At 50.5% G+C, this 23,457-nt stretch overlaps 1 protein-coding gene across 7 annotated transcripts in view; it reads right to left on the bottom strand.

The window, feature by feature from the left end:
• Positions 1-2,351: 2,351 nt before the first annotated feature.
• Positions 2,352-23,457, bottom strand: part of Gas7 (growth arrest specific 7) — a 218,733-nt gene continuing 197,627 nt past the window's right edge. For 4 of the 7 annotated variants that reach the window (XM_051168031.1, XM_051168029.1, XM_051168028.1 and 1 more), the window contains exons 7-13: positions 22,110-22,225; positions 19,646-19,720; positions 14,024-14,102; positions 9,258-9,386; positions 7,966-8,089; positions 4,704-4,783; positions 3,266-3,430 (exon numbers count right to left, since the gene is read on the bottom strand). In XM_051168031.1, the coding sequence (XP_051023988.1) occupies positions 3,308-3,430; positions 4,704-4,783; positions 7,966-8,089; positions 9,258-9,386; positions 14,024-14,102; positions 19,646-19,720; positions 22,110-22,225 (726 nt within the window). In that variant the 3' untranslated portion in view covers positions 3,266-3,307. Of the gene's footprint in view, positions 2,704-3,133; positions 3,431-4,703; positions 4,784-7,965; positions 8,090-9,257; positions 9,387-14,023; positions 14,103-19,645; positions 19,721-22,109; positions 22,226-23,457 lie in introns of those variants that run through there. The other 3 variants (XM_051168033.1, XM_051168027.1, XM_051168032.1) reach the window with 3 other exon arrangements.

Below are 23,457 nucleotides of genomic sequence, written 5' to 3'. Positions count from 1 at the left end.
TGACACATTCATGAAAGCAAGATAACAGAGCTGTGCGTAGCTAAAGTGGCAGAGCTCTGGCCTAGACACATGTTACTCTTGGTTGGGTACCCAGCTCTGCACATAGACCAAGGGCCCCCAAAGCATCTTTAACACTCGATATCTCTGTGGACTTTCAGGTTCTCGGACCTCATCATCTTCTTGATTACATTCATAGAGTGCTGTGCCGGGGGCTGGACACTCGGCTCTACACTGCTTATAGTTTCGGGTGTCGCTTCCTGGCACCCTCTTCCTCCGTGTTCTGATGCTTCCTGGTTACAGCATGAGGAATCATACTGAAAACCTATCAAAGCCATTTCTCAAACTGACGCTGCATATAAGCTGAGAGGAGGCTCAAATCTCGCTGCTGGGCCGGGATCTCCTAGCACAGTTAATACTTCAAGAGGCGCAGTGGGTGGGGTGGAAAGTGCAATGTCCTTCTGCCCAGAAGGGTCTAAACCCACCTGTCTCCCTGTGGGTGGAACGGGCTGAGGGTGCCCTCTTAGACATAAGACTAGTTCTGGCCCTCAGTAGCCAGCCCTAAGCGTTCATGGGGGGGAAAAAATGAGTGTGTGAACAAACTGGTGCAGATAAACCAGCATGCGTTAGTACCTCTGAGAATTCAAATGGGCTGAGTACCCGAGAGGGACAGCCAAGACTATGCCAGGAAGAGGCGAGTCCACATGAATGAAACCGGCCCGAGGGCTTCTTTGCATGACAGAGCTGCGTGTGGCCTGTCTTCAGGTGAGGGAACTACCCATTGCTGGCCTATGACAAAATGCTTCGTGAACAAACAATGGAAGGAAGAGGGGAGAAGGAACAAAAGGTATCTGTGGCTAGATCAAAAAGAAGATGAGGTCACAATGAGAAGGGGATAGACTCTAACTGAACTGCCTCGCATCAGCCAACTGGGCTGATTATGCTTGAGGAAGTGACATCTCTTCGGATGGAGGCAGAGTCACCAGCCACACTGTGGTATCCCAAATCCCGGTGTATGACCAAGACTTGGAATTTGACCATCAGTCACAAATGTAGGTTGCTATGCCACAAAGCAAATCACCACTAGCACCCAATTGTTTTTTGTTTTTGTTTTTGTTTTTTGTTTTTTGCTTTTGTAGCTGGTGTCATGTTCCATGTTGAGCCCCAGAATGCTGAGCACAAGTTGGTGAAATGTCCTCATGGTGGCCTTTGTGGCTGAGATGTTCCGGTAAAGAAGGTGACAATGCTTAGTTTGCATTAGTGCATTAGGCGTCTGCCTAACATGAGAGGTGGTTCTGTGGACGAGCTGCCAAAAGGTCTGAGATCAGTAAACTGTTAGCATCTAAGACTCAAAGAAGTTGAACTGTGGTCAGAGGATTCTGTACTTTGGGGAGACAGACATGACAAATACAGAGTCATCTGCGGGAAAGATGAGGAAACACCCCGACCCCAACCCCCACCCCTGCCTCCAGCACAAGTTCCAAGCAGAATCTGCCCTGCTGCTCACTGTGTGACTTCCCAAAGTTCCTTCTTCTCCTGGGTGGCAACAAACCACAGATCCAAGAGTCTGCACTACTGCCCAGTGCCAGTATGGGGGACAGCAGTTCCTACCACATCATGTGTACTCACAGCCAGACCCATTACAGAACCACCAAGCCTGACTGACTGCTGCCCCACATGACCTGTGGTCTGCATGAGAGAGTGCTGGCCAAAGGCTGTCACAGCGTTGACGGGCAGGGCTCATGCGGCAGGCAAGACTTTCTGAGACTCCACCCCCCAAAGCCTTTGAACATGCACACAGCTGCCTGAGGACTTTGGAAACTATCCTCTATTGAGCCTGAGAAGGGGTGTCACGGTGAGGTGGGCAGCCCCCTTCTTCAGAAAGGGGCTGAGGGAAGTGTAGATTGGGACTTCCGTGGTAGGCTTGACAGCCGGATGCCTGATCTGAAGCTGATGGGAGCCATGGTCTAAATTGTGCCGACTGAGGTAGTTCCATCCTGACCTCGCCAGAGTTGGGTTGGGAAGATACCCTCTGCCCCATGGAAGAGATGAGAAAAAGAAAAAAAAAAAAAAAGGTGTGGGCTCCCAGAATGCAATGGGGGAAAGTAGGGAGGGCTGAAAAAAGGTTGTGGGTGCGGACTGTGAACTGCACTGTGCCTCCTATCCTTAATTCTGACCCTGACATTGTTTGGAGACAGAGATGCCCCCTCTCTTCCTCTTCCCTAACCCTGGGGATGGGATGCCAGCTAGAGGATAGGCCTTGGACACCTGGGGCACAGGTGTGTGATGGCCACCCCTACCTCTGTGGAACTCAGCAGGGACCCCAGGGTTCCAGCGTCTGTTTGGTTTTAGAGTGATAAGCACAGCATGGGAGTTGGAGGGTCGGTCTTCGAGATGGATTCAGGGCTATGGGTCCATCTCTGTGGCCTGGGAATGTTGGGGAGTCCCTGGCTGGGCCCTCCTTCTGGAATCACCGGCTCTTTTCCTCCTTCTCAGTGGACAGGTCAGCAGGTAATAGGGCAGCTACACCTCTTCTCCGTGGGACCCCCAGCCCCTCTCCTCAGTAGGACCCCCAGGACTACACAGACGCTTCTAGATCTCCATGTCCACCGGGCGAATGTTGCCTGTTTTGTGCTCTCTAACCCATAGCTCTCTGTCTTTGGCTGGGTCCACTTTTCGCAGCAGTTGGTCCACAGGCTCGACTGTCTGCAAGGGGACATAGAGGAAGGGGATGGTCACTATCAGGGGTGGCAGCTGAACTGAGATGCCTCCCATGTCCCATGCTGCTGCACTTGGGGAGCCACATCAGACCGGCCTTTCTAGAAGGTTCCAGGGCCCCATGGAGGTGGTTTGAGGGTGAGAATATGCAGAGTGTTATGAGAAGTAGAGTTAGTCTGCAGACTCCAGGCCCGGAGAAGAGACCAGGCTATCCTAAAGATGATCTCTTCCCCTACTGGTCTACCCTGGGCAAATAGAACTACCCCAGGCACCCATCGTTGTTTTAGGAGTTGTGTATTTGGTTTCTTTTCTAAAGCAAATTAATATGAGATACAAGTGTCTTTGGTTATTTTGACCATTATAGAGCAGAAGGCAGCACATAACCGCAATCCCAGCAGTGGGGAAACTGAGGCAGGAAGATCACATGTTTAAGGCCTAGCCATATTCAATCTAAAGCCAAACCAAACAAAACAAAACCAATTACAGCTTTTGTTTTGTTTTGTTTGTCCTTGGTTGTATCCCCCAGGAGAACCTGCTAGGAATGGATCACGAGGACCTCTGAGGCAATCGTGCCATGTCTGTCCTGCTAGCCTTAGTGTGAAGGCAGGGAACTCACGCTTTGGTTGAACATGTCTGTCTCATGCCGCAGCTGTGTGTACTGGCACAGATGTTGTCGGATCATCTCCACCCTCTCCACCTCCAGCCTCTCCAGTTCCTGCAGAGGAAGAAAAGACCAGAGGCCCCTGTGTACATCCCTAACTTGAGGACCTTCCCAACAAACAGGTGTCAGACCGCCATGTACTCTATGCTCAAGGACCTGGCTGTGGATCCCCAGCCCACCTGATGGCTCAGTGTGGAACTATCCATGGGTAGAGTATCAGATTGCCCTCACTAGGACTCAGAGAGAGGGCCTGCCATTGTCCCCATTGGCCCAAAGTGTCGTGGAGCTATAGGAAGAGTGGCATTTAAGCTGGGATCTGTGGTGAGGCAACAGGGTGTGTGTTGGAGCTCTCAGCCTCTCGAGCACTCTGGTTTGTACGCACACTTAGTGCTGAGGGACAAAGAAGATTGGGCAGGGAGCAAATCAGGCTGGGGATGTGGTAGCCATTGTCATAGGGAAGAGTGGAGCAGGCTTGTTGGTGGTTCCGTGACTTTAGGGGATTAGGCTGTTTTTCTGTGGGTAACTAGGTCACTGGCCAGGTGATTAACCCGGGTAAAGGGAGGTAAAGAAGGGGGCTTAATTAGCAGATTAACAGAGGAGAGAAAAGCCTGAGCATTGACCCTGAAGGAGGCTGCTAATCTTCCTAGGTGGGCTAGCACCTGGAGAAAGTAGCTGGTTAGGGGACGGGCAGGGTGGCCCCGGACACTGGGGTGATTTGGATAAACAATGGGCGTGATGCTGTTCCAAGTACCAGCCACGTACCCCTGTCCTGCTCAGGCAGCTTCTGGCCAACAAAGACAGATGACTGATTCTTCACAAGGAACACACAAGACAGTATACAGGGTCCAACACATGGTCTGCCATTATAGCCCCTCTTCAGCTCCCCAGTCGCCCCATTCAGGTATCTCATAAGGACCTCTCTATCAAGGACTTGGGGTTCAGTGTGTGTGTGTGTGCACGTGCGTGCATGTGTGTGTGTGTGTGTGTTTTGTGGAGAGACTGTTTCCGACTGTTTCACTGATTATCCCCAGTAGGGCCATAGCTCACTGAGATGAGGAAATTCCTGATGGACGCTGACCTCTCAGTGCACAGACAAAGGAGAACAGAGCAAGACCAAGCCCTTGCTGAGTTCATCGAGCAGTGAGCGCTGAGGCAGGGAGTACTATGGGCATGTATAGACTGAGGGCTGGACTCCAACGCTGAGAGAAATCTAGTGACCATCTCTGTTGTTACCCTACTCCACCCTTTCATGACCACTGTCTCCTCCCCAGGGGTTTCTTGCGTATTGGCCTCTTTGCCATATGCTCACACATGTCTGATTACATACCAGTGTGGTTGTCACCATCTCTTCAAACCACTTGGACTGGGCCTGGTTGTAGAGGTCCACACAGCGCATGAGGTCATCTCCTGGGAAAAGCCAACAGCCACTATTACGCCCTGTTCCATGCCACCCTGTCTCCGACATGACTGGCCCTTCTCCGCCGGTGCCCAAGCGATGCCTGCTCCTCTCCCGGAGTCATGGTGGTCATTGCAAAGTCAGGCAATAAAGGAGGCAGAAGAGAATGGAGTGGATGGATGACCGGCAAGCCACAGGGGACAAGCCCCAGAGCACCTGTGTGAACTTGACTGCAGATCCGAGGAACTCGGGCAGGGGGCTTCTCATTGAGAGACTACATGCACTGTAGTCTGCAATCTCAGCCCTTGGGAGCCTGAGGCATTAGGACTGCAAGTTCGAGGTCAGGCTGGGTAACTTGGGGAAGGAGCTCAGTGGTAAGAATGCCTGCCTAGTGTGTGTATGCAAGACCCAGGTAGAGCACCCAGTGTCTTCTCTCTCCCCAAAGAGAGATGTTTGCAAGTCACACACAAGTGCGTGTGTGTGCCTGTAAGACACGCATGCACATCCATATGTAAGTGCGTGTATAATAAGCCAGTGTGATAGAGAGAGAAGAGCAGCATTGTGAATCCCAACACAGTTGCCTGGTGGTCACAGCTCGTTCGCCATGCAGTACTGGCACAAAGCTGAACACTAGAGCAGGGACAGACGAGTTGGGAGCTTTGGGAAACTGAGTCAGGCTGGACCGGAGGGAAGTGTTCAGGCAGCATTCCGTCTTATAACAGCAACATGAACCCATAACCACTCCAGCCCCATGACTAACAGTGCTGTACGTAATGACGTGTGCATCAAACGTTTCTGAAATCAAAACTAAAATGAATTATGGGATGACTGCAGAATATTAGTTAAGGATGCAGGCACCTCAGAGCCTTGCTATGAAAACATAGTTGGTACACCAACGGCATCAAGGGACCCCAGGAACTGGTGACAAGTGCAGGGCTTCCGGATGTGTTGCAGAACCACTGAGTCAGGAGCCACCATCCCCCAGACTTGTGGTGAGGAGTGTATCAGAGGAGCGGACACTTCAGTGGCCTACACTGTGTAAATGTGGCTCTGCTGAGAGCAGGTATCACGGTCTCAGCTCATGTTGGGAGAAGCTTGTGAGTCAAGCCTCAGAGCTCCAGATTTAGAGGAGTGACTCACTCTAAATCTACAGGAGATTCTAGGAATTCTCAGAACTGAAGCTAGTCATTTGAATAGATTTGGCCACTTCTTTGATGTAACTTTGTTGTTGTTGTTGTTTTGAGACAGGGTATCTCTGTGTAACAGCTCTGGTTGTCCTGGACTCACTTTGTGGACCAGGCTGGCCTTGAACTCACAGAGCTCCACTTGCCTCTGCTTCCCAAGCGCTGGGATTAAAGGCGTGTTCCTCCCACTAGCATTGTGAGAGATGAGGAAGGCTACCTTCCAGGCGGAGACCTCTTGAAGCCCACCCTACTCTAACCCAGACACGGCAGAGAGAGTGCCATGTCACAGAGAACCGGCAGCAGCAGAAGCCCTTTAAAAACAAAGACAAGACAAAACAAACAAACAAACAAAAAAACCCACAACCGCAAAACTTTCGTTTTTTTCTTCTTCTTCAAAGAACAAACGATAGCCCATAGGAAAATCCTTGCAGTTCTGATGACCAGGGGCGGATCTCCATAATGCATAGCCGGCTTGTGAATCAGTTACTAAGAATGAGGCACAGCATTCAATAAGAAAATGGGGAAAGAATTTGAGTTCCTCAGTTCATGGGGGGAATGCTGAACCCTCTTAGAGAATAACAAAATAATAGCAAATTATTACAGCACAGCAGTGATTTTAAGTGTGATCACAGGCAATGCCAGTAAGCATTTCCAGGAAGAAGTATTCATAGGTGGAGGCTTCTCCGGAAAGCAGTTGGGAAATAGCTGGCAAAATGAATCAAACCGCCTGACCCAGCATCTTCATTCACCCCATAGGAGAGTCTAGTCTCACACACGCAGAGCTACAATCCCGGTAACCATCATCGTATCTCTGGTCCTAGGCAAATGCTCTGAAACAATCGCAAACTCCTAAAAAAAAAAAAATCTATCAAAGGAATGATAAAACAAATTCGGAAACAACCACCAGGGCTGGGGCTGCAGCCCAGTGGGAATGTGCTTGCCTAGCATGTGTGAGGTCCCGAGGTCCCTCACCAGCACCACAGTGAAATGTGCCAATTAAAATAAGTGTCTGGTGTTCATCAGTGGATATACAGACCAGCGTAGAAGGAATGAGACCGGGTGGTATGGCTAAGACACTAATTGAAAAACAAGCTTAAAGAGGGAGAATAATGTGATCCGGTTTATATGAATTCACAGAATTATTTGGGGAATATTTCTGGGGACCAGCACTGCGTACTCTTGCGCACTGATGAAAACACTTGCCATATACTGACTGCTGTTGCTTTATGGTTCTGTTTTGTAATTTAGTGAATTAATCCGAATACCAGCCTTCCCTCTTCATGTCCCCTTCCCATTTACAAGAAACATGTCATGGATTTATGAAAATGTTTCTGGTCAGGTTGCGTTATTATGTATCTAATTTTGGTCAACTTATTTCTGTCCCACTTTATTTAACATGGCCTAAGATGACTGTTTTATTCTAGGATGATACAAATTGCAGCAGGTTCATCAGAATTAAGGGCAAGGATATGTAAAGATCTCCCAGGCCTGGTCACACAATGCAAATCTTAAATCAGGAGGCAGATGCACTGCCCTTGTGTGGTGGAGACTGGCATCCTTGAAAAAGTGGTTACTTTTCTCTAAGGACCCTTTTATTCCGGCCTTGTGTATCAGCTAATGGTTACCACTAGGTGGCAGCAGAAACCTGCTCTCTGGAGCAATGTGGGGCAATTTCTGAAATAAGGATGCTTTTAAAACCAAATGTTGGCTTTGGTCCTCAGGGCAGGAGCTCACTTCCACAGTATAACTAACTCCCTGGGGAGGTGGAGCATCTTGGATAGGTGGTCTGGGGTTGCAGTCTGAGGGCAGGGCCCTGAGCTCTTGGTGCATGGAGAAATCTTAGCTTGCCAGCTTCCCGTCTCTTTTCCTTGAGATCCCTGGTCATGGGGCAGGGAGGTGACACTTCAAGGGGGAAGACGGGAAGGCCACCTGAATGGAAGCTTGACAGGAAGAGCTGCCCCCTACCCCCTCCCCCTGGGCTGGTGTAGCCAGGGCACCACTGGGCTCACCAGCCTGAGTGGACTTCCTTCGTGCCTTCTTGATATCCTCCTCAGTCTTGTTGCTCAACTTGATCTCCAACTGCTGGGTCTTCATCTCCAGATCTTTCTGCCGCTCTGTGAGGGCTTTGCGGGCCTGGAGTGGGGGGAACAAACCAGCCCAGAAGAGCTGTTCATAAAGCTGCAGCCAGGCTTCAGGGTCCCACCCCACATCTACCTATACACGCTCATCTTCCGTGCTTGTATGGATGATGGCACCCCAATGTGGAGGAGCTAGAGGGCTGGCACCTAGGTGGATTTTTCTCACCCACCCTTTTCCAGTCACATCTGCATGTGACCCGTCGATCCCTGAGGCCACTTGGCTCCAGAGCATGTGCCTATACTGTGATCCTAAAACCCACCGCCTCTGAGCCTGGAGAGATGGCTCAGCAGTTAAGGACACTTGCTCTTGCAGCTGACAGAGGGTTCAATTCCCAGCACCGCCTTGGTGGCTCACAACCACCCACAACTCCAGTTACAGAGCCTTTAATGCCCTCTCCTAATCTCCAAGGACACCAGGCAAGCAGGTGGTGCACAGACATACACTTGAGCAAAACATTCATACATACAAAACAAATACAATAAATAAATAGAAAAAGATTTTCTTTTAAACCCCACTGTCTCTCAGGGTTGGACGGGATCATAAGGTCAACTGAGTTGCACAACGGGCTATGAGTACCAACTTACTTATCTTACAGTCTTTACTGTGCCTGTATCATCATCATCACCATCATCATCATCACCATCATCATCATCATCCACTCTCAGCCTGTGGTGGAGATGTAGCCATGTTGTGGGTACCTGCGGTGGTTTGCCACTCCTTGTTCTATAAGGCACTGAGCCAGGCCACTGGGGAGAGATTGCCTGTTCCTCCAGGGCTGGCCACCTGCAGCCCTGTCTCCCATGGTATGGCTACCCACAGGAAGGTGATTCTTTGCACATCTGGGAGGGGAGATTAGTTCAGGGAGCGCCTGAAGGTGAGGCCCGCACAGAGTAGCCACGTGGGTAGCTATGGCACATCTGGCTTGGTGCTCCCACAAATAAAGGTTGCCTTGTCCCACGTGCCAATTACAGCCCCCGCTCCACCTATAGCTTCTCCTTGTTCCCTCTTGACTTTGGGAGAGTCACCCAAGGGTCCTGGGGTAGCAACACCTGTCTGCCACATGGATAGATGGGGCAAAGGCTTCTGCTATGATACCCACAACCAGCTTCTATCCTAGAACTCCCCAACCGCCCATCAGCTGGGGTACCCTGGCATATCTCACCTTCTCCACCGAGGCATAGCGGCTAGCCAGCTGTTTGCGGAGGTCAGCGATGTGGTGGTCGCACTTTTTCATGTCCTTCTTGAAGTTCTCTCGGAAGTTCATCAGGGGTTTCTCCACCTCGCTGTGGAGCTGTGGGGGAGGGTGGAGAGGGCACAGTTGTCACCAAGGCTCTGCCTGTGCTAGGGTGGGAATGGGAGCTCCCACCTTCTGCAGAAGCCAGGCCCAGGGGCGTGGTCTGGATGGAAGGGAAAGCTGAAGACTTGGGCATTTGCCCACTTCGCTCCCAGGTAGCACAGCTGTGTGGTGAGTGGGTATCCCAGAACTTTCCAATACCCCTCATCAGCTCACTCCTTCCTCTTCTATGCCTCAAAGCAGACTCTTCTCTTTTCAAAATTTCATCTTTAACACTTGGTGGTGAGCAGTGACTGAGTCACACAAGGAACCCTTGCTTGGGTACCCTCGCTTGGGTACCCTCACTTACTTTTGTCTCACAATACATAGCTGTCTTGTATGGCTTTGTTTGGGTGCCTTCTTTTTTTTCCCCCCTTTTCAAATTGGAGGTCCCCTGGGGACCTGCCTGTGTCCCTGGGCAATGGCCCACATCACCTGCTTGTGTCCCAGGGCACTTTGCACAGTGACTATTGTATGCAGCATAGGAGGTCACTGGAAAGGCTGCCAATCACGCAGGCAATCTGCCAATCACACAGGCGATCCAAAATCATTTCTATCTACTGACCACCTGTTGCATGTCAGGTGCCTGGAGTAAGAAGATGACCTAGGCCTGGTCAGATCTCCAGGAAATTGTGGCAGGAACTGTCAGGAGGCCCTAGGGACAACTGTCCTGAGCAGCATTAAAGGGTGTTTTCTCTACTTAAGGGCTAGAGGGAGGCAGGTGCACTCCCTGTCTCCACTGTAGGCAACTGTCCCCATGTTCTTTGTGAGGGCCCAAGAAAGAGTTCTCTGCCACAAGAAGAGCTGGTGGCATCTGCTTTTAAACCAAACTCCCCTCCCCCTCCCTCTCTCCCTCTCTTTTCCCTTTCCCAGCTTGTGTCACGCTTTCTTGAGATTATTTTGAGATACTTGTTTTGGTTTTAAGCATGAAGGATGATATGTTTATTTTACATGAACAGGGAATCAAAAAGCCTTGCTCTGGTCAGCCAAGGGGGTGGACCTGGCTCTCTCCTCTGCCCCATACCCAACCTCCTGGAGCTTGCCAGCACTGCTCAGAGTCAGTCCCTGGGGGACCCTCAACATGACCTCCACCTGTCCTGTAGATGACTGTGGCTAGCCAGGTCTGTCCCACAAACACATGGCTCCCCCATTTCTGAGGTTCTGTGGCCTTTCTCCTTTCCTTCAGCTTAGGCTTTCTTGTGGCTTTGTCTTTTCTCTAAAGATCACCCAAGACTTAAGTGTTCTTATTTTAAGCCCCAGTTTCTTAAGCCATGGTTGCAGCCCCCCCCCCCACTAATGGGACATTAAGCAATGTGGGTCTTACTCAAACTTGGCAACAGCGCAAGGTTTATAAAGATGCAACAACCAAAAGTTAGTTCAAAATCAAACATGTGAAGAAACTAAGCTGTCTGTGTCACATCACATGAGATCATGGCAGCCTTGGCTCTGAAAATACATGGCACTCTGCACTGTGCATGCCCGTCACGTCACACAACACCAATGAACACTTGCCTAAAACACCTCAGCTGGGATTAAAGTCTGTTGCCATGAACTGTTTTTGTTGTACACACTAAGTTTTCTGTTTGGAGGATTTGAACTTGGATCCTCACACTTGTGCACTGAGTGCTTTATGAACTCAAGTATTTCTCTAGCCCGTATATCAAAGACTTCTTAAACCAAGATATATATATAAAATTTGGTGTCTTTTTAAGATTCATTCGTTGCTCTGAAGCCTTGCTTCATGGCATCAGTGATCTTTCCTGATAGTGTGTTTCTGGGGATGTGTGGTGGGTCTGGCCTGTACCAGATGGGCTGGGCTACAGGAACTGATTGGTGGGGCATGGCCCCATGTACTCCTTTTTTTCTCATCACATGTCAGAAGAGAAGATGAAGAATTTCAAGTTGAAAGTGATTTCAGTGACTGTCTGGCCCAAACCTTTCCAAGTGGAGAGTAGCTATAGTTGTGGAATCAGCTTGGTGGGACAGGACCAGGTTTTTTGGAGATAATAGACCCAACTTGAGGAGGAAAATATTAGGGTATGTTTTAGGCATAAAAAAAATTAGTGTGTCATGAAGCATCTGTTTTGGCTATACACATGTGTATCTCTGAGTGGGTATGGGAGTGGGTACGCATACGTGCTTGGTGACCGTGTAAAAATGCCTCTTGTGGTTACGGCAGGGCAAAGTTAAAGCCATAGATATGGTTGGAGCACTTCATTTCACACATGAAGAAGTGGAACTGTGGGGCCGCCAAGTAACCCACCTGTGCTCTCAAAGCCTGTTAGTGACAGCGCTGGGCACATGCTCGTCCTCCTGCCTACGGATCTGCCTATACATGCTCCCCTACTGCACGCTCGGGGCCCCATCAGCAGATGCCTATTGATGCTCCCCTCTCTAACTGGGGCCACTTCTAATGGCCTTCCAAATAGAGTGAGCTCATTTCTTGTGATTGCTGTTGCTGTTAGCACAGGCTTGAGCTGGGAGACCTGGAAAGCGGGAGAGTGGGCCGTATGCAGTCCCGTTTCTTAAAAGGCTTTTACCTTCGACACCGAGTGTTCAGATGGAGAAGAATTTCAATAAACCCGTTGGAGCTGACATAAAATAGGTTTTGCCTCGGGACCTATATTCTTCAAGGCTGACAAATCAATCCTCAAGGCCCCCCTCCTCTTTAAGAAATCACCATGCCACCATTAGGAGGATACTGGGAGAGCCTGCAGCCACGAATATACCCAGGCCAGAAGTGTTGATGGTGTTAAAGTCTGCCGTACTTTTACACACTTTCTCCATGAGCCATCTTTAGTGCTGAGGTCTGTCTCTGAGCCTAAGAACCCTGCTTAAAGTGTGTTTGGGAAATCATCCAGCACCCACTGTTGGCACTTGCTGTGAGAGTAGAAGCTTCCTCAGGGGTTCCCCTCTTGTTGGTGGCCTTCACCTCCACAGCGCTGGGACTGTGACTGGAGGGGGAAAGTCTTGGAGGGAAGCTCAGGAGCCATGTCTTAAAATCAACCTGCTGCTTCATCTGTGGCGCTGAAAGCAGCAGTCCAGGGTGCCCCCTTCTCACAGGAGCTCCATGCAGTGTGCTGGGGAAGGGCTTGGCTGCATGGGATGAGCATGCTCGTATGAGCTGGGAAATGCCACTCACACAGAGGTTGGGGGAGTAGGTTGTCTCAGGCACTCATACCCTTCAGAAGCCGGGGGGGGGGCAGTGCTGTTCCCTGCAAAGCTCTCCCATGGTCTAAGCCCTTTGAGTCAGTCATCCTACCCTTCTGTGTACATTGCACTGTCACAGACGGAGGGCTAGGCAGAGCAAGAGCGCACACCAAGAGGTACTGCAGAAAGAGGGCTAGCTAGCAGTAACTGTGGAAGCCTCAGACAGGAACAATGCCTTCAAACAACGAAGTTGCTACTTAAACATGGGGGCTCGGGGTGTTTAAGCACATGACTGCATAGTACAGGGCTGGCTACTGCGCAATTAGCTGGTGGTGCAAGAGAGGGTCAGCCAAGATGGTGGGTGACACTCCCAAAGACCTCTTTTCCTTTCTTTCTTTCTTTCTTTCTTTCTTTCTTTCTTTCTTTCTTTTGGTTTTTCGAGTCAGGGTTTCTCTGTGTAGCCTTGGCCATCCTGGACTCACTTTGTAGACCAGGCTGGCCTCGAACTCACAGCGATCCTCCTGCCTCTGCCTCCCGAGTGTTGGGATTACTCTTTTCCTTTAAAAAGAAGGCAGGTTCATGGGCAGACCTATCAGTCACACAGGCTTTGGTGTGAATTATTTCACGGAGATATCTAGTTTCCGTCCTCTCAGAAGCTGAGAGTCTGAGAGAAAATGTGGAGCTATAAGCTAAGGAGAAGAGACTACAGGTTCATTTGGAAATCCCGAGGCAAAACAGCTGAAAGACTTGGGGCAAGGAGGAGATGGCTTGGAGGCCCTCTTTACTCATTTCTTCGGATGGTATCTAATAAGCATCTCCTTGTAAATGAACAGGACAGAATTGTGCCTGAACTCAAAAAGTCCTGGTCCTGGTGTCTTTGGAAGCAGGATGAAAGAAAGGGACATTCAAAAATTCTGCTGCAGCAAATCAGTTTTAAAACCTCCTCCCCTAGCCACAGCCTAGTATTCCTAGCCTTAGAGCTGACTGCCATGCCAATCCATGCCTGTGAAAGCGGCAAAGAGAGGCTGGGGACCATCTGGGTGAACCAGAGGGTGTCCACTCTTACCACGCAGACCCCAGGCTGCCTAAGAGCTCAGGATGAGCAGCTTGTTCAAATAGCCATGATTAAGAAGAAATTAAACAAATGCACATTATATTAACCATCAATTATCAGAAACTTGGACTCACACTCAAAAAAGGCAATCGTGTCTCAACACCTACACCGTGCTTTTATCTGGGCTCTGTTCACACTTCTGGTCATTTCTGCTGCTGTTGCCAGTTCAATAGAGACACTGTCTAATGGCGAGTGAGCTATGGGACTCTCCTCTCAGCTCTGTATTCAGGGGCTTGGTACCACAGAAAACAGCAAGCAATATAAGCCAGAGACATTGGATAGCCAGCTACCAGCATGCCCTGGTCCAACCTTGGAAGGATGGGAGCCTTACCTTGGCAGAAAATTTGAGATGAACTTCAGCCTCATCTGCCAGGCTTTTCTTTACTTGGGCCCATGCCTCTCCGAGGGAGCTGCAACAGGAAGTGGATTGTTAGACCTGGGGTTGGGGAGGAAAGCTACACCCTTAGCTAAGATGGGATGGTGGCTCTCAGCGCCACATCTTAGGGAGGTGTCGAACATTCAAATCTGTGCACTTGAGTGAGGTTAGATTGGGCTAAGCCAAAGTGAGCCCGCCTTGCTTCTGGATCCAAGTGAGAAACAAACAACTCAGTGACAGGGGAAATATCTGGAACCCAGAGGTACCCAAAGACTCGGGGAGGTGCAAAAGGGTGTGGGGGGGGGTGCCTTTCCACAGCCTGGGTTGCAGTGAGGTTGATACCCGGCCACCACTGTCTCCAGAGCCTTCCCACTGCACACCCTGGTTTGCTGTCGAGGGGACAAATATATGGTAGTTAACCAAAGGAAGAAACCTAGATTCGTTTTCGAAGGCCTTTCCCTAGCAGCCAGCTCTCAGGTCTCAGCCACTTGGCCTCCAGGAGGGGCACAGATGGTCTACTTGGGTCCAGGGACAGCCCAGGTGCAGCTCCACCCTGAGAAGGCTCTTCCCGCCAAGTGCAGGGCATTGGCTTCCCTCTAGCAGATTCTGGATTCTGTACCTCACTGTGGCTCGCAGCGTGCACTCTAAACTGTGCCATCTCTCTGCTCCAAAGAGATGCTCCAAACAGAAGGCATCTCTCCAAGTTCCGGAGACTTCCAAAGGCCCCAAGATACAGAAATCATTATCTGGACCCTTCAGCCCCTGGGGCCATTCTAAACCAGACCCCTGACTCCTTCTCCCAACCTCTCACCCAGGCGGTTGACTTCATTTCATGGGAAAACTGCTCGGCCCAGGGAATTCATTTAACTTCAGTGGTAAATAAAGGCTGCTTAGAAGACAGACCTCTGGGGCGGAGCACTTCAGCTGCTGCTTCTGGATTCCAGGCCAGCAGTTAGCATATCTGTCCCCGTGATCCAGTTCTCTACCTGGCTGGTGGCGGGGCTAGCCTGGCCTTGGTGGATGCTCGTGAGAAACTATCAAGTGATAATTATAGAGTTTCAAGAAGGAAGAGTGTTGATGGGGTCCTTTCAGAAAAAGACTAGGTGGGTCTGGGGTGACCCCCCTGTAGACATTTGTCTTTGCCTGTGTGGCCTGAGATCTGGGGAGGAGAATGCACAGTTCCACAGACCTTCAGGGCTAGGCTCCCCTACCCTACTCCACAGTGGAAGCTGTTACAGCTATTACACGGATCAGGTGACCTGAAGTGTCCCCTTCAAAGCACGTGCAGCTGACTTCATCCCTGTCACAGCAGTGTTAAGAGATGGGACTCCTGAGGCTGTAACAAAGAGCTCAGGGGCCTTACACTGGCCATCTCTCTTGCTGTTAACATGTGGTGGCTTCTGTCACATGCCAGGGCAGTGTGTAGGCACTCTCTAGATGCCAGCCCTTGACTTTAGGACCTTCCATCCTTCAGAACCATAAGAAATTTCTTTTCTTCATAAATTATCCACTTGTAGCAGCATAAAAGGGTCTGAGACACAGAACCACACAGATGGGGCAGGCTGGTAAGCCTCAAGGGCAGGGCTGTGACACAGAGTCACACAGATAGGCCAGGCTGGTAAGCCTCAAGAGCAGGGCTGTGACACAGAGCCACACAGATGGGGCAGGCTGGTAAGCCTCAAGGGCAGGGCTGTGACACAGAGCCACACAGATAGGCCAGGCTGGTAAGCCTCAAGGGCAGGGCTGTGACACAGAGCTACACAGATAGGCCAGGCCGATAAGCCTCAAGGGCAGGGCTGTGTATTTCATTAGAGAACGGAGCCTGGGATCTCCCACATACCAGGCAAATGCTCTACCACTGAGTCCTTAGGCAAGAGACAACGTGGGAAGAAGGAACCTGGATCATCACCTCATGCCATGCACGCAGGATCTCAATGCTGATCCTAGCTTCAAACTGACAGCCCATAAGCCATTGCCACTTAAGGGGAGAGGCAGTGCTGCCATAGGAGCCCAGTGACACACATAAGGCCCTGGGAATACAGGAGTCTTCAAAGGCCCTAGGAGGCCCTGACCCTATTCCTCCAGGGCTGTGCATCCGCTGCCAGCGGAGCACACAGGGTAACTGGCTCAGGCCAGGTATGCAGCCTGAGAATTGTCGTCTCAGGGGCATGGAGGGCCAGGGAAGTGGCACCATTCCCATCCTGGACAAAGGCTAACATGCCCCAGGTGCAGGAGTGTCATTCCTTGCTCTCAGATGGCCTCAGCCCCATGCCTATGTCCCTGTCTCCTCAGTATTCTAAGGCACTTCCGATGTATGGAACTACCACACTAGGCCCTGCCAATATTTCCAAATGAATACATGTTAATTAAAAACACATTTCAAATGTTTGGGGAGAAGCCATTAGAAGTTTTCACCTGAAGATGGCATCGGATGAGAAAGAGGTAAATGAAAAACTGTTGAGTACAGTTCTGTCTCAATGTATAGTCTAGGGGCATGCCAAGTCAAAATGTGGGCTCCTGTCAAAACTGTCAACCAAGAAAGACCAACATTTCATTGTCTTCCCACATATGAGAGGGCTGAAGGAAGAATGACAAACCGCAGGCTGCTGACTCACCAGCACGCACACGCGTGCACGCGCAAACACACACACACACACACACACACACACACACACACACACACACACATCTTGTGACATCTAATCTGGACAGAGCAGCTAAGTTGCCAGATAGCTCAGGTGTACCCCCTGGCTTCCCCTTGGTGTCTGAGTTCCCACGTCCCCGCACAGCCTTCAGGGTGCACTGGGCCAAATGTCCAGAGCTGCGTTGTAGGTGTGAGATACAGTGTTGTTGTATTTCGTGCCTGCTGGTAGAGCAGTGAAGGGGTGTGCATGCGCTGTACCTGAGCTCGTGTGGTTGAGTGTGCTCGTGTGTTCGGGTCTGGCACGAGGAGCAGGCTGCTCTGCTTAGAAGCATATGCTGTGTGCCGGCAGGACAAGATGTCCCTGGCAGGAGCCCAAGCTGAGGGGGTGGAAGCAGGAAGACGCCAGAGCCATACAGTGATGCCGAGCGCAGGGACCCATAGGAAACCACGCTCCCTGGTGGCAGGGCTGCTTCCAGTGTGCTTCCTGCCTCGTCTCAGGCTACAAAAGCAGTTGGAGAGGCCAGGAGCCAGCTAACCATGGTCAGGTCTGAAGAGACGCAGGTCCTGTGGCTGACGGGGAGGAGGCGACTTGCTTGCACTCAGCCCACGAGAAGCCCTAATCAAGGCCATATTCAGTTGGCAAAATCTCTGTCCCAGGCCAACTCCAGCCCTGAGGCAGATTGAAGCTGGTTTATTTCCACAGCTCCCTGACAGCTGTTACCCTTGTGGCCATGCCTTCTTTCTTAGGTTCACCTCAGAGGGGTGGTGGGCCAACAGAGGGGGCCCCTGAGGACCCTGCTGGTACTAACTTCTGAGGAGCCTTGATCATTTTTCTTTTGAGGGGAAAATCACATGTGATAAAATTATCTAATTTAAGCCGAGCAGTTGAAGAGTGTTTACAACATTCACAGTGTAGAATGTATGGCCTACCCCTGATGGCTCCAGGCACTATCACCCTGTCATAAATAAAAGTTTGTGATTCCCCCTGTCCCTTTATCCTCCTTATTCATATCCTGAAACTCCAGTCGAGGATGTAGGGATGGAGCAGTAACTAAGGTTAGAGGGCAGAGCTCTGATCCAATAGCATGACGGCCCCTGGAGGACCCACTCTCCCACCCCAGCCCAGGTGGAGGATAATATGTGAGCACACAGTGCTTTTCAGCCACCTGTGACCCCAGGGAGAAGCGATGTCAGATACTGACCCTGCTGGAACCTTGACTTTGGATTTCCAGTTCTTGACAGGGATCTCACTATGTAGCCGAGGCTGGCCAAGGACCCTCACTAGGTAGCCCAGGCAATCCATAAACTCATGATCTTCCTCCCTCTGCCTCCTGAGAGCTGGGATTACAGATAGATGCGTACCTTCATGATCAGGAAAATTCCTATAGTTTAAGCTAGTCAGTCTGGGGGCTGGAGTGGTGGGCCAGTGGTTGGGAGCACTGTCTGCTCTTCCAGAGGTCCTGAGTTCAATTCCCAACAACCACACGGTGGCTCACAACCATCTATAATGAGATCTAGTGCCTTCTTCTGGTGTGCAGGTGTACACACAGACAGAATACTGTATACATAATAATTAACAAATAAACAAATCTTTAAGCTAGTCAGTCTGTGCTATTTTGTTATAGCAGCCTCAGCAGACACATACACACCCCAAATGGTACGATGTACCTGTTAACTACCATGCCTCATTTCCTTCTTTTCCACTAACTAGTAGGCTTCATCTTCATGGCTTTGTTTATTCTGGACATTTCATATGAATGGGATTATATAGTCTGTGACCCCATTGTGGATGGTTTCTTTTACTTAGCGTCACATTTTTGAGGTTCATCCATTCAGTAGAGGGGCTCAGCATTCTATTCCATTTTCATGGGTGCATACTACCCCATTGTACACCCATGGGCATCCACTGTGAGTACACCATGCTTTGTGTACCTGTTCACCTCCTGATGGAATCTGGGTCATTTCTCCCTTTCAGTCTTTGTGACCAGTGCTACACGGAACATGCTGGTTTGAGTCCTTGTGTTTGATTTGTTTGAGGATAAACCTAGGAAGGAGCTGTAACACACACTACTTCTCTGATTGTGGGGAGTGTCAAGCTATTTTTCTCAGTGGCTGTCATCTGAGATCACAAGGGCCAGGGCTCTGCTGACAGACAGCAGGGGAGGTGTCTAGCCCCACAGGATTTCTCCCACTGGAGATCCTTGTGTGGCTGGGAGGATTGGAAGTGTCCCTTAGCCCGATCTGGACTGTCACAGGAGAGGGTGATGAGACCTGGACTGGGGCTCTCATGGGCACTCTCACAGGCTGGATAGGAAATTCTCAGATCCAGTTTCCTTCCGGCCAGACCCAGAAGACAAGCAACAGAGCTGGGCACCCAGGGGCTTCTGTTCATCTGCAGGGCACAGTACAGAGGCTCTCTGATGTGCTCCAGCACCTAGGAGGTCCTGAGTCGCTAAAGATAAAAGGCAGACAGGATAAGCGTAGGGTATGAAGGCCCTCGGGTACCACTTTGAGCCACGAGCACCAGTATTGTTTGTTTGAGATTGGGTCTTGCTATGTAGCCCAGGCTGGCCTGAATTTAATAATTCCCCCATTCCTCAGCTACCAGGGTGCTGAGAGGTTAAAGGCCAAAACATCTAGTTCTGAGTACCAGTCTTGAACCGTGTGTCTGAATCCTGAGCCATGAAAACCCATCTTGAGCTAAGGGTGTCCACCTTGTTATTGGTCCCTTGTCTGAGTCGTGAGTGCCTACCTTGAGTAATGAGGACCTACCTTGGACTATGAATGAGCAACAGGCACAGACCCCACAGTGAGCCCGGCCTACAGCAACCTCTCCATCCCAAACGAGCAGCATTGCTAATAATTGAGTAAGGATCCCTTCCTCTGCGTCCCTGCATCCTCCCATCTCCCACCATTCTCCCCTCCCGACTCACCCTTCTTCCTGGGCAGCCAAGGAGTTCTGAGAGAGCTTAGCTAGGTTCTTCGCATACTCCTCTTCAATCTTTATCCTGCAAAGAGGGAAAACCCGATGCATATGCTCTGCGGTGCAGACCATGGCTTGGACCCGCCACACCCTGCTGCACCTCAGGTGTATAAAGAGATCCTCTAGACATGTCAGTTCCAGAGCACGTGGCTCTCACCGCCCTGCCAATGCAGGAGGAGCCAACAGCGACAGCCACTTCTCTAGGCTATGGGGGTGGCAGATGTCATCTGCACTACCTAGCACAAGGCTGGACACGAGAGCCTTCCAGGAGCAAGAGAAGCTTGTGACAGACTCTCAGGAATGCCCACATGCACCCAACCCTTCCATCCCTTAGTTCCAGGTTCACACACTACCAGATGGCCTCAGCCCACAGATGTAAGAAGAATATCTTCCTCCACTTTCCCACCCACAATGCCTTCCATTGTCAAGCATTGTCATGGGTGCAAGCGTTTCCACAGAAACCAGGTAGCGTCTAGACCTGCCGTCCCATTGGATCTCCCAAGGGGTGAAAACCCTCCTCACACCTCCAAGGCAATGCTCCAGGGTATGTTCTGTACAGCTAGGCCCATCCATGTTAAGTAGGCTGTCAACGGCATGTTCCACTCTTAAGAGATCCTTAGGGCCCTAGTGAGAGGCAGAGCTGTGCTATAAGAACCAGAGGTAGTCTGAAGGCAAGACCCTAGACAGCACTTCCACCTTCATTCAGTGAACAGAGGCATCTCAGGGCATGGCCTGGCAGCATTTGTGTCACACTTGCTAGGGTGCTGAAACTCAAAGGATGCCGAGGCCTGGAGAGGGTGACTACTGCTCAGCCCTCACTTCCGGCTGGCCCCTGTCTGCAAGCTCCTGAGTTCACGCTGACCCATGGCTACCCTTTGCCGCTTTCTCTTCAGGTGCCCGCCTCTGCCTCTAGCCCCCATTTATGTGGATTCCGCACCTTCATGCTGTGGCCAAGATCTCCAGAAAGCAGATCTCGTCATGTCACAAGGCCAAGGGCATGTGCCAGGAGAGTGAGGTGCACACACCATCTGCTTCCCGTGCCTTTGCTGTGAGCCAGCCGGTACCATCTCCACTTCCCGCCCACTTCCCTCAGCCCAGCAAACCGACAATGATGCTGCCCCAGGGACACTCCCAGCCCTGCAGCCTGGCTCTCCTGCCTCTGATAGGCTTCCCCCAGAGCTCCAAAGGTGGGCTGAGAAAGGTTCCAGGGATTTGAGTTCCTCCTGCTGGAACCCAGAGATGATCACAGTGGCCCGCAGTGGCAGAGACCATTTATTTGTTAACAGGGCACTGTTATGAGTGTAAACCATATGCATATTGAGACTTCAGCTCCTAGTGCCTCCTATTTGTCTGTTTTATGCTTCTGTTTTCTCGCATCTGAACAAAGCAGCTTTCCAATTTCCTACTAGTTTAATGGGTCATAAAATAAAGATTTGATTATACAAATGGAAAATAGGCCTCCTAAGGAAAAACGGGCTTTAAAAATGCCAAAGCATTATTACCCGATTACTAGTGTTATAATGAAGAAATACTTTTAAAAAGATCTTTGCTGTTTGCAACAAATATTTCCACGAAGTCTTGGAAATTCTAGTTGGAAAGTTGCGCGTGTTTGTTGAAAAGTGTGTGATGTGTCTATGCAGATGTGTGGGTGTGTAGGTATGCAGATGTTTGGGTGTGCAGGGGAATGGGCGTGTGAGCATGAAGGTGTGTGGCACGTAGACAAACAGGTGTGAGATGTGGATGTGCAAGTGTGCGGCTGTGCGCACATGTGTGCAGGTATGGATGCACAGGCGTATGGGTGTGCAGGCATAGGAGTGTGCATATGAAAAAGCATGCACGTGCAGTGTGTGTGCATACAGGTGTGTGAGTGTGCAGCTGCATGGATGTTCAGTTGTCTGTGCACAAGGATATATGGATGGCTGGGTGTGTAGATACGAGGTGTGGAGCAAAGCGGCAAGTTGGGGAGCAGTGGGGAGCAGTGAAGACTGGCAAATAGAGTACACGCCCCTTCCGTGGACCACAGCCACTCAACTCCAGCCAATGTTGCATAGAGGCTGTGGAGGAATTGAGAGATGCCAGGCTTCCAGGATTTAATGTGACATATATCAATATCTATACACATGCATGTATATATTGAGGTCTTATGTATCTCAGAGAAGCCATAAGCCACACAACTGAGGATGACCTTGAATTCCTGACCTCCTGCTTTCAACTCCCAAAATGCTGGCATTATAGGTATGAAACACTGTACCTTGGCTACCAATATTTTTGGATATTGGTTCAAACGTTTAGAAACGCTATCCATGCAGACACCACACATTTGCTGGCCCCATCGGCCCCATCGGCCCCAGGCTGAACAAGGCCAGCTGTCCACTCCCTTGTGGTCCAGGGCTCAGGATGGGCCTCGGTCTCACCTTTCCCGGATGAACTCGGACATCTCCTTCTGCATCTGCTTGCCTTTCAGTTGCTTCTGCAGCAGTAGTTCAAACCCAGCCACCGTGCCGTTGCCTTGTGGGTCCTTCTTATCCGCCTGGGAAGAAACCGAAGCCTAAGTCGTCAGGGGAGTGGGCTGTGTCTCTAGAATCCCTTCCAGGTCAGACTAGGGAGCTGCTGCAGCCTGCAGAAATCCTGCTCAGTGTGATGGGCTTTGTGGACCCTCTTCCCTGACCTGAGCATAGTGAGGCTCTTTTCTTGGCAACCCTGATCCAAGAGCCTCTGGGCATGGTGCTAAGCACCTCTCCTGACAGGGAGACCGCCATCACACACATCCTACTGAGGCTTCTGTATGGGCGCTGAGCATGCATGCGTACACTTCATCCTGTGAATGCTACATCCCAACAGAAAGTCAAGGAAGTCTCCCAAAATATTAAGCCCAAACGTGCTTCCCTCTGGGATAAACAGGCTGAACAACTCATTGGCTCAAAGGAAAACCAGCAAGAGCTGTGTGCTGTAATGACTGTGCCAGCCAGGAGATGTCCCAACTGAGAGGAAGAGGCCTTGATGATCATGAAAGGAAAACCACTAAGAAGGGACAGGTCGCAACTGAGCATGGTAGCGTATGCCTGTAATCTCAGCACCTGAAAGCAGATGCTCAGGGATGGCCAGACCATCTCAACATAACACCAAACAGGCACAAGAAGGATGCTGGCTGTCAAATGTGGTTTCCCAGGGTGCCACTGAGCAGCAGGCAGGATCGCCATGTTCTGCTCAGCCCCGCAAGTTCCTCGTCTCTCCTCTAGGATATGTCCTGTTCCCTGGAGCCCCAGGGATGGCTTCTGTGAACACGACTGCCTCTCTCTATCTCTGCTGTTGTCTCTGTTCTTCCTTGGGCAGCTCACTCACCTCTCCCCCTCCGTTCCTATCTGCAACACGTAGAGCAGGTCACATCTAGTTTCTCCTTAAAACTCCCTCAATATTATAGACAGCACAAGACACAACTTCTTTCGTGCCTACTGAATCTTCCTATCTCCTTATGCTTGCGTACATGTCTCTTTCCGCGATTATCTTGCACAGCACCCCCCTCTCCCAACGTTTTCACATCCTCTGTAGACCTCTATGTTGCAAGCTGGGGTGGCAGGCACCTCTCTATTGGGGCAAGCAGGAGCCTTCATGTGCGTTCTGATGGATGCATGATTTGGGAAAAAGAAATAGGTGTTTGCTTAGTATTTAGCAAATCCATTCTGCGCCATGGTGGAAAGAGGTTTTATTTATTGACTGCTCACCAGAGTCTTCCTGAAAGTCCCTTTTAGAGATTTGATAGTT

This window comes from Acomys russatus, chromosome 25, assembly GCF_903995435.1.
Source record: "Acomys russatus chromosome 25, mAcoRus1.1, whole genome shotgun sequence".
Lineage (NCBI taxonomy): Eukaryota > Metazoa > Chordata > Mammalia > Rodentia > Muridae > Acomys > Acomys russatus.
Note: the sequence above shows the minus strand (reverse complement) of the source record. Positions and strands in the feature narration are given on the sequence as shown.